The sequence below is a fragment of the Macaca nemestrina genome, chromosome 19, assembly GCF_043159975.1.
Source record: "Macaca nemestrina isolate mMacNem1 chromosome 19, mMacNem.hap1, whole genome shotgun sequence".
NCBI lineage: Eukaryota > Metazoa > Chordata > Mammalia > Primates > Cercopithecidae > Macaca > Macaca nemestrina.
In genome coordinates this window covers 82,459,223-82,476,361 of record NC_092143.1, presented here as the reverse complement: position 1 = coordinate 82,476,361, position 17,139 = coordinate 82,459,223, and the positions used below count along the sequence as shown (strand labels likewise).

At 44.8% G+C, this 17,139-nt stretch overlaps 1 protein-coding gene and 1 long non-coding RNA gene across 2 annotated transcripts in view; one reads left to right on the top strand and one right to left on the bottom strand.

The window, feature by feature from the left end:
- The window catches only part of LOC112426109 (uncharacterized), a 40,167-nt gene extending 26,975 nt beyond the window's left edge, over positions 1–13,192 (top strand). Inside the window, exon 2 of the mRNA XM_071085716.1 lies at positions 11,370–13,192. Within this exon, the coding sequence (XP_070941817.1) occupies positions 11,370–11,398 (29 nt within the window). The 3' untranslated portion in view covers positions 11,399–13,192. The remainder of the gene's footprint in view (positions 1–11,369) is intronic.
- Positions 7,847–10,824, bottom strand: LOC139360082 (uncharacterized). Its single transcript, XR_011617167.1, has 3 exons — positions 10,658–10,824; positions 8,016–8,223; positions 7,847–7,964 (listed from the first exon to the last, which is right to left on the bottom strand). It is a non-coding gene; the product is annotated as an uncharacterized lncRNA (long non-coding RNA).
- Positions 13,193–17,139: the final 3,947 nt, after the last annotated feature.

The window sequence follows — 17,139 nt, the reverse complement described above, 5'->3', positions numbered from 1 at the left end:
TCTCAGCTCACTGCAAGCTCCGCCTCCCAGGTTTACGCCATTCTCCTGCCTCAGCCTCCCGAGTAGCTGGGACTACAGGCGCCCGCCACCTCGCCCGGCTAGTGTTTTGTATTTTTTAGTAGACGGGGTTTCACTGGGTTAGCCAGGATGGTCTCGATCTGCTGACCTCGTGATCCGCCCGTCTCGGCCTCCCAAAGTGCTGGGATTACAGGCTTGAGCCACCGCGCCCGGCCGTTTCTGATTTTTTTAATGAAGTTTTTATTTTGCTGTGCAATAAATGACAAGCTCTGACTTGAAATACATTTCCTTTAATAAACCAGAATCTAGGGCCGGGTGTGGTGGCTCACGCCTGTAATCCCAGACTTTGGGAGGCCGAGGAGGGCAGATCACGAGGTCAGGAGATCGAGACCATCCTGGCTATGGTGAAACCCTGTCCCTACTAAAAATACAAAAAATTAGCCGGGCATGGTGGTGGGCGCCTGCAGTCCCAGCTACTCAGGAGGCTGAGGCAGGAGCCGAGATCACGCCACTGCACTCCACCCTGGACGACAAAGCGAGACTCTGGAAAAAAAAAAAAAAAAAAAGAAACCAAAATCTATAATCCTAAGGTTTTTAACCTTTCAGAAATGCATGAAGTCCCCAAAATCCTGTGCAACAATTTTGTGTATATGCATCCAGGTGTGTTTATGGGGAGACGATTTATAGCTCTCCATACATTTTCAAAGTGGTTGGATTCCAAAAAATTTCAGAATACACACTTGGGCCTGGTGTGGTGGCTCACACCTGTAATCCCAGCACCTAGGGAGGCTGAGGCAGTAGGATCCACTGAGGTCAGGAGTTTAAGACCAGCAACATAGCGAGACCTCCACCTCTACCAAAAAAAAAAAAAAAAAAAAAAAAAAAAAAAAAAGCTGGATGTGGTGGTGCACACCTGTGGTTCTAGCTGCTCAGGAGGTTGATCACCTGATCCCAATAATTTGAGGCTGTAGTAAGTTAGAATTGCACCACGGCACTCCAGCCTGGGCAACAGAACGAGACCCTCTCTCAAACAAAAACAAAAACAAAAAACTGTGTCACTTAATATACTATTGTTGTTGGTCAAGTATCAGATTTTGTTTAAAAATTAAATAACTCAATTTTTTTTTTTTTTGAGAAGGAGTCTCGCTCTGTCGCCCAGGCTGGAGTGCAGTGGCGTGGTCTCAGCTCGCTGCAAGCTCCACCTCCCAGGTGCACACCATTCTCCTGCCTCAGCCTCCTGAGTAGCTGGGACTACAGGCGCCCGCCACCACGCCCGGCTAATATTTTGTATTTTTAGTAGAGATGGGGTTTCACCGTGTTAACCAGGATGTTCTCGATCTCCTGACCTCATGATCCGCCCACCTTGGCTTCCCAAAGTGCTGGGATTACAGGTAAATACTCATTTTTTTTTTTTTTTTTTTTTTTTTGAGACGGAGTCTCGCTCTGCCGCCCAGGCTGGAGTGCAGTGGCCGGATCTCAGCTCACTGCAAGCTCCGCCTCCCGGGTTCACGCCATTCTCCTGCCTCAGCCTCCGGAGTAGCTGGGACTACAGGCGCCCGCCACCGCGCCCGGCTAGTTTTTTGTATTTTTTTTTAGTAGAGACGGGGTTTCACCGTGTTAGCCAGGATGGTCTCGATCTCCTGACCTCGTGATCCGCCCATCTCGGCCTCCCAAAGTGCTGGGATTACAGGCTTGAGCCACCGCGCCCGGCCTTAAATACTCATTTTTAGCAAAGGTGTACAGGCATACAGCTCCAAGAGTCAGAAATTAACAAGGCTTAGAACAAAGCCCAGCAATTCCCTACTTTACCCTTCTCCACCCTGATCCATGCTCCTTGGAGGTTACTGTGTTTATGTTTTAGCTCGTTCTTCTAGATTGTGTGAAAGACAGGGAGATGTCCTACTGTGGAAGACAAGGATTCAGGTTGCTTACCCTCCCCGCTCCTCCTGTTGCCCACGTTTTTCTTCCCCATCCTCTCAGTATAATTATTGTGATAGTGTGGCCAGGCATGGTGGCTCGTGACTTATCGCAGATTTTTGGAGGCCGAGGCAGGCATATCACTTGAGGCCAGGAGTTGAAGGCCAGCCTGGCCAACACAGTGAAACCCCGTCTCTACTAAAAAATACAAAAATTAGTCAGTTGTAGTGTCGCATACCTGTAGTCCCAGCTACTCAGGAGGGTGAGGCACAAGAATTGCTTGAACCTACGAGGTGGAGGTTGCAGTGAGCTGAGATCGTACCACTACACTCCAACCTGGGCAACAGAGGTAGACTCTGTCTCAAAAAAAAATTATTGTGATAGTGGGATACATACAATATTGTGTCTATTTAGTATTCTTCCTGATTTTTGGCCCAGAGCTTCTAAAACCCTTGTAATTTCCTGAGTGATAGGAACATCATTGGTTATAATATTTGGTCTTAGGTTTCAATACCTGACACAAGAGCTTCTAAGACTTGGAATCTCTGGGGTGATAGGAGTGTCTTTTGTATGATAATGAGATGACAGGTGGCTTCGGGCCCCTGGACAGGTTCAGGATTAGGGCTGGTTGCCAGAAAGATGAGTCATGAGTAAAGAGTTGGACATATCAGCCTCACCCCTACCTCTGGGAGGGGAGACGAGACAGGCTGGAGATTGAGCTAGTCACGGGTGGCCAATGACTTAATCATGTCTATGTTATGAAAGCTTCATAAAACCCTCTAAATATTGGGTTTGGAGAGCTTCTGGTTTGGTGAACTCATTTGGTGCTGGGGAGGTGGCACTTCCAGGGACGGCAGGGGAGCCCTGACCTCTCTGCCCCATGGTGTGCCCTGTGCATCTCTTGCATTTGGCTGTTCCCGTGTTCTCTTCTTTTTTTTTTTTTTTTTTTGAGATGGAGTCTCGCTCTGTCGCCCAGGCTGGAGTACAGTGGCCAGATCTCCACTCACTGCAAGCTCCGCCTCCCGGGTTTACGCCATTCTCCTGCCTCAGCCTCCCGAGTAGCTGGGACTATAGGCGCCCGCCACCTCGCCCGGCTAGTTTTTATTGTTTAGTAGAGACGGGGTTTCACCGTGTTAGCCAGGATGGTCTCGATCTCCTGACCTCGTGATCCACCCGTCTCGGCCTCCCAAAGTGCTGGGATTACAGGCTTGAGCCACCGCGCCCGGCCCCGTGTTCTCTTCTTTGTAATAAACCAGTAAGAGTGGGTAAGTGCCAAGCACTTTGCGTCTGTCACCTCTCTTACTTTTTCAGCAACACTGTGTGGCAGATAATGTCCTCATTTTCCCGGTGACAAAATGAGACTGATGCATTGAGTAACTTGCTCAAGGTCACGTAATAAGTGGAATTCAAGCTCTGACTTCGAAGCCTGTGCTTTTAACCAGCATGCTGCATACGCGGCCTCTTTATTTGTTAGGAGTTTTGGTGTCTCTAGGGCCTGACACCAAGTTGACTGTTGTGGCCTGGAGCTGTTATAACGGAGCTTTTAGCGGCCCTGCTGAGAACAGAGCCAGCACGTCCGGATTGGCAGGGCAGGGGCTGTTCCTGCTGGGAGCTGCCCGCCACTTCCTGTGGCCCTTGGCTGATCTTGCTCATCCACTCCCTCCCTCATTCAGTAGTTCCTGAGTGCCGCCTCTGGGCGGAGGAGGAGGAAGCAGCCTTCCAGCCCAGGTGGGGCCTGCAGGTACACACAGGGAGACGCAGCTGTGCACTGAGCTGGCTGTAGGCTGGGACACTGTGGCTCCAGAGGTGGAGATAGAATGCTTTGGGACTGCAGAGGGAGCATGTGCTTCTGAAACGGAGGAAGGGACAGGCACCGCAGAGGAGGTGTACTTGAGTTGGACTTTGAGGGAGGAGTTGGATTTCCACAGTGGAACCGAGCGGCTGAGGCTTTCTCAGCAGCTGAAGATTACAGCCAGCCAGCCTCAAATGTTCAGCTTTTCCTGAATTCCCTTTTTTAGGTCAATGCAGTAAGTTTTCAACGGAGAAAAAGCAGTCACCTCCCTGTCATTCATGTTCTGCAAATCCTGTGTATAGTTTTCGATGCTTAGCAGATGGGGGCAGCCTGGGCCATAAGAGAAGAGCCTGTGTGTCCACCTGTTGGGACATCAGTCAGGTGTGGCACAGGGCAGTGATCACTGCCTGCCCCTGAGGAACTCAGTGGTACTTTTATGTGGAGAGGACAAAGAAAGCTGTTGTACAGGGGGCAGGAGACGTTTCACCTGCAAAGCAAGGCACAAAATACATAGTCTGTGCCCTGCATGAGAAACCTAGCAGAACTGTGTGCTGATTCCCACCCCTGCCTCCCCTCTTGAGAGCGAACCGTCCATTGTACCATGGTGGAAGGCATTTCTGAAGCCTCTGCAATCGGAGTGATCTGTTACTTGCCCATTGAGCCTTAGGGGCAGCAACCAGGTGGTGTGGCTGAAACACAGGCCTTGGCCAGACCTGGTTGGGCATGTTGGTTCTGCCACTGATTGTGAATTACAGAACCTTGGAGAAGTCATTATCTTTCTCTGTGCCTCTCATGTAAGATGGGGAACACTGTGGCCATTGCAGAAGAGCAGACAGGTGGAGCGAGTATGAACTGTTTTGTACGTGTGTGGCATACGGTGAATGAAATGGCACTGATTGACATTATTGATAGTAATAACAGGTTTCATTCAGGAATAAAACTGGTAAAGTAGGCCTGGCGCAGTGACTCATGCCTGTAATCCCAGCACTTCGGGAGGCCGAGGCGGGTGGATCACGAGGTCAGTAGTTTGAGACCAGCCTGGCCAACATGGGGAAACCCCATCTTTACTAAAAATACAAAAATTAGCTGGGTGTGGTGGTGCACGCCTGTAGTCCCAGCTACTTGGGAGGCCGAAGCAGGAGAATCGCTTGAACCTGGGAGGCGGAGGTTGCAGTGAGCTGAGATGGCGTCACTGCACTCCAGCCTAGGTGACAGAGTGAAACTCCATCCCAAAAAAAACCTGGTAAAGTATTTTACTCAGCCTAGGTACGTGTGGTAGAGCTGAATGAAAGAGCTTAGAAAAAGATGACTTGAGAACTAGCCCAGCAGAGGAATCAGGTGGGATGTGTTGTTACTGAGTAAGTGAAATTTGCACCTGCTTTCTCCCAGGCCACGTTGAGTTGTGTACAACATAGAGCTCAGGTGTTGGGGGCAGTTTACATTTAGCCAAAGGCACCGGTTGAAGAATGCATTGCTATTATGTGAGGAACATTGGGCTTTGAAAAAGCAGAACTGGATCCACGTTCTTGCCTGGTAACTCTTAACTGTCATCTAGTTTGTAAAGGGGAATACAGTTCACTGAAAAATTCTTGTGACAGTGGGGAAAGGATTGGGGTGTCTGCATTGCTTTGTGTAATATAGGTCATATGAAAGAGCATTTAGGCTGGAGGGAGACTTTTCGTCTCTATAACTTTACTTTCACAGAACAATTCCATGATGATTTGAAGATTTTTGAGTCAAAACTACATTGTTCTGCTATGTGTTTTGGGGCAAATTTATACCTACAATTTGCTTAAATATTTCAGATGATACAAGAATATATATGTGGGGTAAAAAGCTGAAATTTGCATTCCCTCTTCTCTAGAAGTAACCATTGTGAATAGTTAAGTCTGTGTTTCTGCTATTTTGTATATAAATACACAGTGAATATATGAGTGTATATATACATATATGTTACACAAACACGTTTTTAGAGATGGAATATTGCTGTGTTGCCCACACTGGTCTCAAACTCCTGGGCTCAAGTGGTCCTCTCGCCTCAGCCTCCCAAAGTTTTGGAATTACAGGCGTGAGCCACCGCGCCTGGCCTGCATGAGTATATTTACTAATTGCTAAGTTACTCTGTTCAGTATGTGTCTGTTGAACTCCTCCATGTGCCAAGCATTGTTCTGAATACCTTATATGCACTAATTCACTTAATTTTTAGAGCAGCTCTATTATTGTGACCCTTTTACAGTGAGGAAACGGAACCACAGAGAGGCTGGGGACGTCGTCTAACATCACACAGCCAGTGCTGTTGGAATTGAGGTTTGAACCCAGACAGCTCGCTTCAGATCTCTTAGCTGTTATCATAGACGGCACACCCAAACCTTAGGGCCGCCTCCCAAGCCTTGCCTCCAATACGGGCTGGCCTGAGCTCTGCGAGAGCCATTTATGTGAGGTTTCTTTCCTCTTTAAGAACACAAGTATTGGAATTGTCTCAGACCCTGGTAGGACCTCTTGAGGACCAAAAGCAGGGATTCTTCAAGCCTGCCCCAAGGGCCAGATCTCTGATTTAGCTACTTGGAAGGTAGACGTGGAAGAGAGTAATTTTGCCAGAACAAAAAGTCAGGATGACTGGGCCAGACACGGTGGCTCACGCCTGTAATCCCAGCACTTTGGGAGGCCGAGGCAGGTGGATCACCTGAGGTCGGGAGTTCGAGAGCAGCCTGGCCAACAAGTTGAAACTCCATCTCTACTAAAAATATAAAAATTAGCTGGGCGTGGTGGCGGGCGCCTGTAATCCCAGGTACTTGGGCGGCTGAGGCAGGAGAGTTGCTTGAACCCTGAAGGCGGAGGTGGCAGTGAGCTAAGATTGCGCCTCTGCACTCCAGCCTAGGTGACAGAGCGAGACTCCGTCTCAAAAAAAAAAAAAAAAAAAAAAGGAAGGGGAATGGCTGGGCTGACTCATCCTAGGGAAGAGGCCCTACAGCAGCCGTAGGACCTCGGCCACTTGGGTGGAAAAGAAGGAAGGAAGAGCTTCACCCATGGTGGTGACCTGGACTGCAGAAACCACACTAAACAGTCCACATTCTGGAGCCTGGCCACCCCATTTGCTTCTCTTCTCCTTGGGTAGAGGGTGTGGGGAACTTTCTACCCTGGAGGCTGAGCAGCACAGCTTCTAACCAGGGTAGACATTTGTCTGTCCCTGGGAATACAAACTTCTCATAACCAGCCCAAATACTCCTGAACGGCTTTTTGTAGGGTGGGGCGGGGCGGGGCAGAGGGTCATTTTGACTCATAGGTACCTTTTCCACTTTCACTGCTGATAACTGTGTTACAGATTAAAGTTTTGTTTTTGATACTGAAGGGGGCTTAAGAGAGTGAGATATTATGGCACATCTAAGTCTGCTAAAATAGAACCGTGGGGTAGTGCAGGAAAATCTCTTCTAAATTATGGATCATATATGGTGAACGTTAGAAGCCATGTGTACCTAAGTTGAAAAATCAAAACATGTCTTATATTTGGGTGACCCCGGTAAGTCTGGATACCACTGCGCCTTGTGTGAACACAGGATGCTGAGGTGTAGGGATCAACAGGCTTTTTCTGGATGTCTTGCGCTTCTCCCTTGGGGTAAAGTGGGGCGGCAGTAGGAGCGCACAGCTGTTGGGCCCCTAATATTTGTCAACTGTTTGGGATTCCATTTAATGCAATCTTGGAGGTAAAATTATTTTATTGAAGCTGAAGATAGAGGTTTAGAGAAGTTAAGAAAATTGTTCAAGGTCACGTCATTTCTTTTTTTTCTTTCTTTTTTTTTTTTTTTTTTTGAGACAGAGTTTCGCTCTTGTTGCCCAGGCTGGAGTGCAGTGGCGCGATCTCGGCTCACCAAAACCTCTGCTTCCCAGGAGTAATTTTTACCCAGTAAGAAATGTATCCTAGTTATTGTCTTCCTGAGCTCCTCCACCTTTTCCTCTTAAATTTGCAATTTCTGATGTTCCTATAGGGCACGGAATCTGATGGGTTGGTCCATAAATATTGACAAAACAGAAAGAAGAAAAACGAAAGAAACAAGCTTACCACTTCACCTTATGTGTGAACCTAAAACTCAGTCGTACAATATTTCTCTTTACCGGCATAAGATGGAAAGAGAGAATTAAATAAGCCCTTTTAAAATTCTTAGGCACTCCTTATAATGTCTCAGGTGAGTCCCTGAGGATGAGCTGGAGTTGTTTGCAATACCTCCCTCGTACTTTGCACCTTTAACACACACACACACACACTTTGCAATACCTCCCTCGTACTTTGCACCTTTAACACACACACACACACACACACACACACACACACACACACACACACACACACACACACACACACACACACACACACACACACACACACACTCTCTCTCCCAGACTCTCAGGCCTCAACCAGAACCTCAGTATTGGGTTTCATGGAGTCCGGCTTTTTAAGTTGCTCCGAAAACTGCCCACAGCATTTGCCTTGGTGGATGGCACTGGGGATATGAAACAGAAATGGAAAGGAAATTGAAATGTTTCCTGTGATCTTTTGTACCTTTTGAATTTCACACCTTTTAATTTTAATTAAAACCACATGCATGTATTACCAATATAAGGTATTAATTGATTAGCTATCATTCAATATCAGCTCAGAATGCTCTTCAGTTACTTCTGTGTAATTATATAGACATAATTGTGAAGAATTATTTTTTTAAAAAAGGAATACTGACTGAGAGTCTAAGTTAACCCAGTGGTGACACTCGGAGCTGGAACTACTAGATATTCACATAGAAAAACATGGACCTCAGTCCCCTCTCACACCACCTGCAAAAGGAATTCAAGATGTGTCATAGGCCCCCATAAAAGAGCCAGAATCATAAGGCTTCTAGAAAAAAAGAAGGAACTGTCCTTACAACTTAGGGTGGACACAGATTTCTTGGAGATGGTGCAAAAAACACTGGCTGGACGTGGTGGCTCACGCCTGTAATCCCAGCACTTTGGGAGGTGGAGCCGGGAAGATTGCTTTAGCCCAGAGGTGTGAGATTAGCCTGGGCAACAGAGACAAACCTCATCTCTAACAAAAAATAAAAGGTAGCCGGATGCAGTGGTGCATGCGACCATGGTCCCAACTACTTGGGAGCCAGAGGCAGGAGGATCAGTTGAGCCCAGGAGGTCAAGGCCGCAGTGAGCAGTGACTGTGCCACTGCACTCAATCAAGCCTGGGGGACAGAGTGAGATCTGTCAAAAACAAAACCAAAAAAGAAAAACCCACTATTGGTAAAACAAAAAATTGATAAATTGGACTTCATTAAATTTTGAAATGTTCTGCTTACCAAATAACAATCCAACAAAATGGAATAGGTAAGCTACACACTGGGGGAAATATTTGCAGAAAACATATCTGAAGAAGCATCTTTAGAGAACTTCTGAAAGTTAACAATACAGGTGCCCGCTACCATGCCTTGCTAATTTTTGTCTATTTTTTAGTAGAGACGGGGTTTCACCATGTTAGCCAGGATGGTCTCAATCTCCTGACCTCGTGATCCGCCTGCCTCAGCCTCCCAAAGTGCTGGGATTACAGGCGTGAGCCATCGCGCCAGCCGGATAATTTTTTTTTTTTTGAGATGGAGTCTCGCTCTGTCACCCAGGCTGGAGTGCAGTGGCCGGATCTCAGCTCACTGCAAGCTCCGCCTCCCGGGTTCACGCCATTCTCCTGCCTCAGCCTCCCGAGTAGCTGGGACTACAGGCGCCCGCCGCCACGCCTGGCTAAGTTTTTGTATTTTTAGTAGAGACGGGGTTTCACCGTGTTAACCAGGATGGTCTCGATCTCCTGACCTCGTGATCCACCTGTCTCGGCCTCCCAAAGTGCTGGGATTACAGGCTTGAGCCACCGCGCCCGGCCCGGATAATTTTTTTAAAGGAAAATAAGTGTTGACAAGAAATTGTAACTGTGATACATTGCTGGTAGGAATGCATAAAGTTGCAATCACTGTGAAAAACAGTTTGCAGTTGCTCCAAAGGTTAAACATAGAACTACCATTGGACCCAGGAATTCTACTACTAGATATATAACAAAAAGAATGGCAAACAGAACTCAAACAGATATTTGTACACTAACATTTACAGCATCACTATTCCACAAGAGCCAAAAGATGGAAATAATCCAACTATCAATGAACAAATGAATGTATAAAAACAAGGTGGTACATACATGCAATTGTACATCATCCATCTTTAAAAAACAATTTTGATACATGGTATGATGCGGATGGACACTGAAAACATTATGCCTAATGAAATAAGCCAGAAACAAAAGGCATATATTGTATGATCCTACTAAAATCAAGTGCCTAGAATAATCAAATTCATACGCAGAGAAGATGGGATACAAATCACTATGGGCTGGTGCTAATCAGTCTTGTAAGGTGCAGTTGGAAACTGGGGACATGGCAGCACCCGGCCCAGCACTCGGCCTTTTGGACATTGATGGGACCCTTAAGCTGTTCATTTGTCTACAAAACACTGCCCTGATTAAACTGCCAAAAATGTCATGCAGAATTTGTATGTTAATTCTGACATTTTGTTATTACAAGTGTTTTTCTCCCTTAAAATTTGTCTTGGTTACTGATAAAAGTATACAACTACTAATGCTGTTTTCAGCTATGTTGCCAAGCACATAGCTGCCAAGCACATAATTAAAAATATATTCTTAATTATTTTGAGGATTTGACAAAGACAATAACAATAATAATCTCATTTGCTTTATACTAATCTTTACACGTGTTACTTTATTCATTTCTTACATGCTGGGGCTTACCATACAGTGTACAGTGAAATTGGTACTATGCAGCATGGTAGGAATGTACATTGGCACAGCTAATTTAGAAGACAGCTTTCTTGTTTCTAAAAAAAAATTAAATTTGAACTTACCATTTGGTCCAGCAAATCCACACCCAGGAAATGCTCCAAGTGAACTGAAAGCATATTCTCCAAAGTCATTTGTACAGACATGTGTCTCTCAATGACAGTGACGTGTTCTGAGAAATGCATCAGTAAGTGATGTAGTAATTACACAGACATCATAGTGTGTGCTTACATAAACCTAGATGGCAAAGGCCCCTATACGCCTAGACTGTATGATACAGCCAATTGCTCTGGGCTTCAAACTGTACATCATGTAACTGTACTGAATACTGCAGGCAAAGGTTACAAAACAGTCTAAAATCTAAATATAGAAAAGCTACAACAAAATATGGTATACGATATAAAAATTAGTACATCTGTATAGAGCACTTTACCATGAACAGAACTTACAGGACATTGCTCTGCGTGATTCGGTGAGTGAATGGTGAGTGGACGTGAAGGCTTAGGACCTTACTGTCCACTACTATAGACTTTATAAACATTGTATCTTTAGACTACCCTAAATTTATATGAATATATTATTTATTCAACACTTAACTTTAGCCTACTGTAACATTTAAAATGTATAAACTTTAAAAATTTAAAAAACAACTCTTGTAATACCACCTATCTTAAAACATAAACATATTGTATAGCTGTGCAAATTTTTAAAATATTATTCTATATTTTTTCTACTTTAAAATTTAAGTTTTAAATTTTAAACTTTTTTTGTTAACAGCTGAGGCTCAGACACACACATCAGCCTAGACCTACACGGCATCAGGATCATCAACGTCACTGTCTTCCGACTCCACATCTTGTCCCACTGGAAGGGGCAGAAACACACACGGAGCTGTCATCTCTTATGATAATAACACCTTGCGTACATCCTGAAAGACCTACTTGAGGCTGTTTTACAGATAAGTGGTTTTCTTTAACATGCAGATAGAATATATTCTCAAAGAATTATAAAAAGTATAGTACAGTAAATACATAAACCAGGAACACAGTCATTTATTTTCACTACCAAGTATTATATACTCCACATAGTTGTATGTTCTATATAGTACTTTAACATAACTGGAAAACCAGTAGATTTCTTTCCATCAGCATCATCACTGATGCCTGTGTAATGTGTTACACTACACACTTGTGACAGCTACAAGACACTAGGTGATAGGACTTTTTAAGCTCTAGTATAATCCTATGGGACTGCCATCAGACACGCTATCCATCATTGACCAGAATGTTATTATATATTACATGACTGTATTATGAATGCTCAAAGCAGCATTATTCATAATACAAAAACCAGAAATAATTAAATGTCCATCAACTGATGAATGAATAAACACTTTATATATCCACACAATGGACTATGAATCTATGAAAAGGAAAACACATGACCGGCACATGCTAAAGTATCAATTAACTTCAAAAATAGTATCTAAATGAAAGAAGTCAGACTCCCAATATAATATGTTGCATGATTCCATTTCTGTTACACAGATGGGAAATTTGTACAGACAGAGTATCAGAGCAGTATTGCTTAGGGCTGGAGATGGGAGTAGGGATGGACATGGGCAGGAGGGGACTTCAGCGAGAGAAATATTTTTAAGTGAGATCATGGTGATGGTTGCACACAGTGTCAATTTAATAAATCATCAATTATATACCTTTATAGTTGGGTGAACTTTATGATAGGTTCACACCCAATATGGTGTGTGCACCATGCAATAATGTTATGGAAATTCTTACCTGGTTTTTAACCAGCCAAGATATATGCTGTTTAAGCAACATTAATTCAGATGGTTGCGATAAGTCATTTCAAGTTTATGAAGTAGTTGTCCTATAAATATATGGCGAATGTTATTCCATGAGTTTCCTGTATCTATTGCAATAATCATATTTTTTCTCTATTAACCTCTTACGGTGGCTAATTTTATTTATTGCATTTACAATGTTAATCTACCATGTCATATTTTGAAATCATATTGGTCAGAATTTATGGTATTTTTATACATCACATACTTCAATTTACCTTATCTGGTTTTAGTTTTGAAGCTATATTGCCATTTTATTTAATTCCACAGTATAGGATTTTCTAAATTATAGAAAATTATTAAGTCCTCCTTGAATTTTTTTTTTAGAACTTACTTCTAGGAATTTATATGAGGTACAGTCCATAAAGAATTGTTTTAATTCCTCATACATGTCTTCAATGGGTATAGAATTGGTCCTACTTTTCTGCTTGGATTTCAACATGAAACTTACCTCTTATCTCCTTGGCAGGTAGGCAGACGTCTTTCCCCATTTTCTAAATGGAGACTGTGGGCAAATGCAGGTAAGTTCTTGGGGTATGTGAAGGGACCTCTCTTGCTCTCAAAAGACAACCTACGAAGGAGGGCAGTGCCACAACAGAACTGCTATTGATGCCACCTCAGCTAGATTCCAGAACAGATATTTACCTGTAGACAACTGAGGTGTAGGAAAACAGTGAAGCACCCAGCACCCAGCAGAGAAAGCAATGCCTGGGGACAGGGAGGCACTGATTGTGGCAAGGGGAAAAAACAGCTGCCAGAAGGCTGTTCACACAAGGGTCTCAGGCGGCACAGACACCCACACCTGCCGAGGGGGTCTGGTTTTCATAAAGGATATGGCTCGGCCAGGCTACCAACAAGCAGTTAATAAACAGTAATACGACACTTTCCAAAGACCTTACGTGAGTAATGCGTTGATCCTCACAAATTTCCAAACAGGATGGTAGTACAATGCCTCCTGAACAGGGTGAAGAAACTGATCCACGAGGTCATGGAGCCTGCCTGTGGTCACATGGGATGGGTGCAGAGCTGACGTTGGGCCTTCCGCCGGGACTGAGTGCCATCTTCTGAGCTCTGTCTAATGAGTGCCTCTGTCCTGTCTGCTGACCATGGGTCAGAGGTGCAGACTGCACCGGGGAGTAAAAATGTCACCTTCTCAATGTTGGGAAAACTCCCTGCCAGAACTGCCAATGGCCCTTTCCAAGCAGTGGGCAAGCTCAGACTAAAGGAGGAGGCGGCAGACCACGTCAGCCTGGCAGATTGCCAAAGATTGATTCAAGGACAACCCACATCCTGGGCCATCCTGGGTGATGGCAAGATAAGGTAGATCACTGCTTTTGCAATGCATCCCTGTCCAGCCTTTTCTACCATGAAAAGAAAAGGGAACAGGGAAAAAAAGAAACAAAAGTCACTGTTGGGCTCGCTAACTCATCTGGCTACTTTCTTAATCTATTTGCTTTCTGCCTGAAAAGGTTGTTTGGGTTTCCTACAATCTGGTTGACATTTCTAAGGTAAGGACAGTGTTCCAGGCAGCAGCAGTTAGCTTGGTCCTTAGGTCACTGTTTTGGTGAAGATTTGCAGGTGTATCTGCCACTGTAGTGAAGAACTGCTTTGGGTAGTGTCTGGAGAAATGTTTTAAAGGACATAGTTAAAACATTGTGCTATAAACCAACACTTGAACGCCAACTGTTTTGTCCTACCCCTCTGTCACAGGGGAGGGGGCTGTGTTCTTGGCAAAGGTCATCTCTCTGTCATGATTCTGGATCTCCTTCTGTTCTCCTGATTATCTGCCACTCAGTTATCCCCACTCTCTCCCACAACTTTAACCTTGGCTTCTCTATTTTAGGAGCCTCTTCTCTCAGGCTCAAGGCTCTCCTGTCCTCCACCGTTTCTCCCTCCACCCCAAACACCCTTCCAGCATGTGTCCCAGCTGATCTATCCTTTAGCCAAACTTCCTCAGAAGAGGCCTCACCCTGCCGTCCCTGCCCATCTCCTCTCTGATTCACTCGTCAACTCCGTATCTGATTTCCAGTTTCTTTTCCTTGCCTGTTGTGACTTCCTGTGGACGTGGTCAGAAACCACATAGTCCTCCTGTTGTGCAGCATCCCCTCAATCTTGAGATGTCCTCTCCCTCAGTTCCTACGTCACCACACATGCCTGGCTTGGCTTTTCTCTCTAGTTCTTCCTTCCCTGTCTCCTGTGGACTCCTTGTCTGCTCTCCCCGCGTCAGTGTCCTCACAGGGGCTTCCTTCCCTTCTCAGCTGACACCATCACCTGGGGGATCACGCTCACCTGGCAGCCTGGGGCCTCTCTATCTCTGTGCTGGTCATGCCCACGTCTGAGCTGCAGACCCACAGGCACTTCCACTTGTGCATCCCATGCCCAGCACACACGTCTCCTGTCTCAAACGCAGCTGTTCAGCCCCACCTCACCCCTCAGACAAGTTCCTCCCTGTGGATCACCTTTCATTGATTAGCACTGTGTTGCCCAAATCAGAAACCTGGAAGTGATCTAGACTCCTCACACATCCAGTCAATCAGTTACCACATTTATTGATTCTGTCTGCTAAATATACCTCGATAATATTTACTTACATATATTCATATGTCTCCTTCTCCACTGCATTTTTTATTGTGGGCCACATTTACCCTTCAGGTAACAACACCACCGGCCACTCTGGCCCTTCCAGTCAGAAGTGCCAAAACAACTGTTCTAAGGTGCAAATCTGATCACATTACTCCTCTGGGTGAAACCTTGCAATGGCTTCCTGTTGATCTTAGAATACTGCCTGGCTGCCTGTCTTCAGAGGTCCCCGTCACCAGCCCTCTGCAGACTTTTCACTCACACTCCATGCTCTAGTTGTGGGGATCACTTCAGTTCCTGGAGTTCCTTTTCTCTGTCCCACTGCTCCCCTCAATACGCTATCTGCCTTTCTTGGAACACCGGTCCCTCTTCCTTCCCCACCTCCCCAGGTAATTGGGTTTGTCTTTCAGGTCTTGCCTTACATGTCACTTTCTCCAGGAAGCTCCCCTGGCCTCTCAAATTTGGGTCAAAAATGTCACCTGGATGGAATTTCCACCCATTCTAATGCTTCTAATGCTCATGTGGATCATTCTATTGGCACGCCTCTGTCTCACGGTGCAATGAAAGTTGTGTGGCAGCAAGGTCAGGCTTTCTTGGCTCTCATGAAAGCACATTCCTGCCTATGTGTCTGGCTCCCAGGATGATCTCAATACATTTTGGTGGACAGGAAAAAATGAAAGGACAGGGGGAAGAAAACAACCAGCCAAAGTCTAAGAGCCTATGGCTGGGCTACAGCAAAGTCTTGGCATGTTCTACAATGCATGTCGCCACATTGGCGGAAACACACAACTGCCTCCTGTTCAAAGATGACCCTTACGGGAAACAGATGGAAGTTTCTCCCCATGTGCAGGTAAAGACACAAGCACCAATGTCATAGCTGCCACCCTCTCCTCTCACTGCTGCCCATGCCCAGCTGGTGCTGAGGGGACATTTCAAACTGTTGTGACTCCATGGCCCCCAAAGCCACGGAGCTCAGAGCTGCTCCTCAAGGAATGTCCTCCCCATTTCCTTCTCCCTGGCTCCGCTGCTTGCTGTGTCCACTGGTGCCTCCTCCTGTGGCTTCTCAAACATCATCCTCTGTGCCTCACTGTTTCAAACTTTACTTTCCCCACAGAATGTTCTTTTCCACATCCGTCACTGGATGCTCATGAGAAGGCTGATGGGGTAATTTTTTGTCAGGACAAATAAACTGTATAAAACCTACCTGAAGCACACTAGCACTTCTGAAATAAAGGTTAAATATTTTGTAGCCCTGTGGAGTCAGATTCATGGTAGAAATATGTACATGTGTGTCCCATTTTTGCAGCTTTTTTTCAGAAATTTAATGTCCCATATAAGCCAATGTTCCAGGTACCTGAAGTTAAGCTCATAACTGCTGGACTCATTTTAACTATTTTAGTTAACATCCTTCAAAAACCTTTACATCATTTTCCTACCTTCTTAGACCATACGAAAACCTAGTTATATTTTTTCATGACAATGAAGAATCATCTTAATAGCTATAAGTAGATCATGATATAAAGATGTCATGCTTTCAAAGTTTATAAAGGCAGGACGGACTAAATTATACAAGATCATTATGCTTTTATAACCACAGGACTGTCAGAAGATCATTTCTCACAGCACTATTTCTGCCCACTCTTCTCTAGATGGTCAAGTTTGTTTAAAATGTTGTTAAACACAAGAGTTATTGATTCACATCAGTAAGTTGCAGTAGGCAAGGCCTTTTGCTTTCCTGACCCTGAAGTCAGAGGCTGTGTTAGCCACACCCTTCTGGGGGCTACTTCTCAACTATGCTCTAGATGGCAGGCAGGGGAAGCTGGACAAGCAACTCCAATGTGTTATGTGGTATTTCCAAGTTCTGGCTCAGAAAGTTGAACTTTACTGAACTTTCAAATGTAGCAACTATTTTTGCTGTAAAGCCATAACAACTGAGTGTGCTTTGTTTTGTTTTTTAAAAATTTCTGTGGGATAAAGTTGTACAGAGATTTTTAAGGTTCTATGTTTAATTTTAATTTTCAAACATAGATTTTAACTACTTTTTTGCAATTATGATTAGAATGCACTCTCAAACACGTTACAGAAAGTTTAGTCCATTGAGAAGTT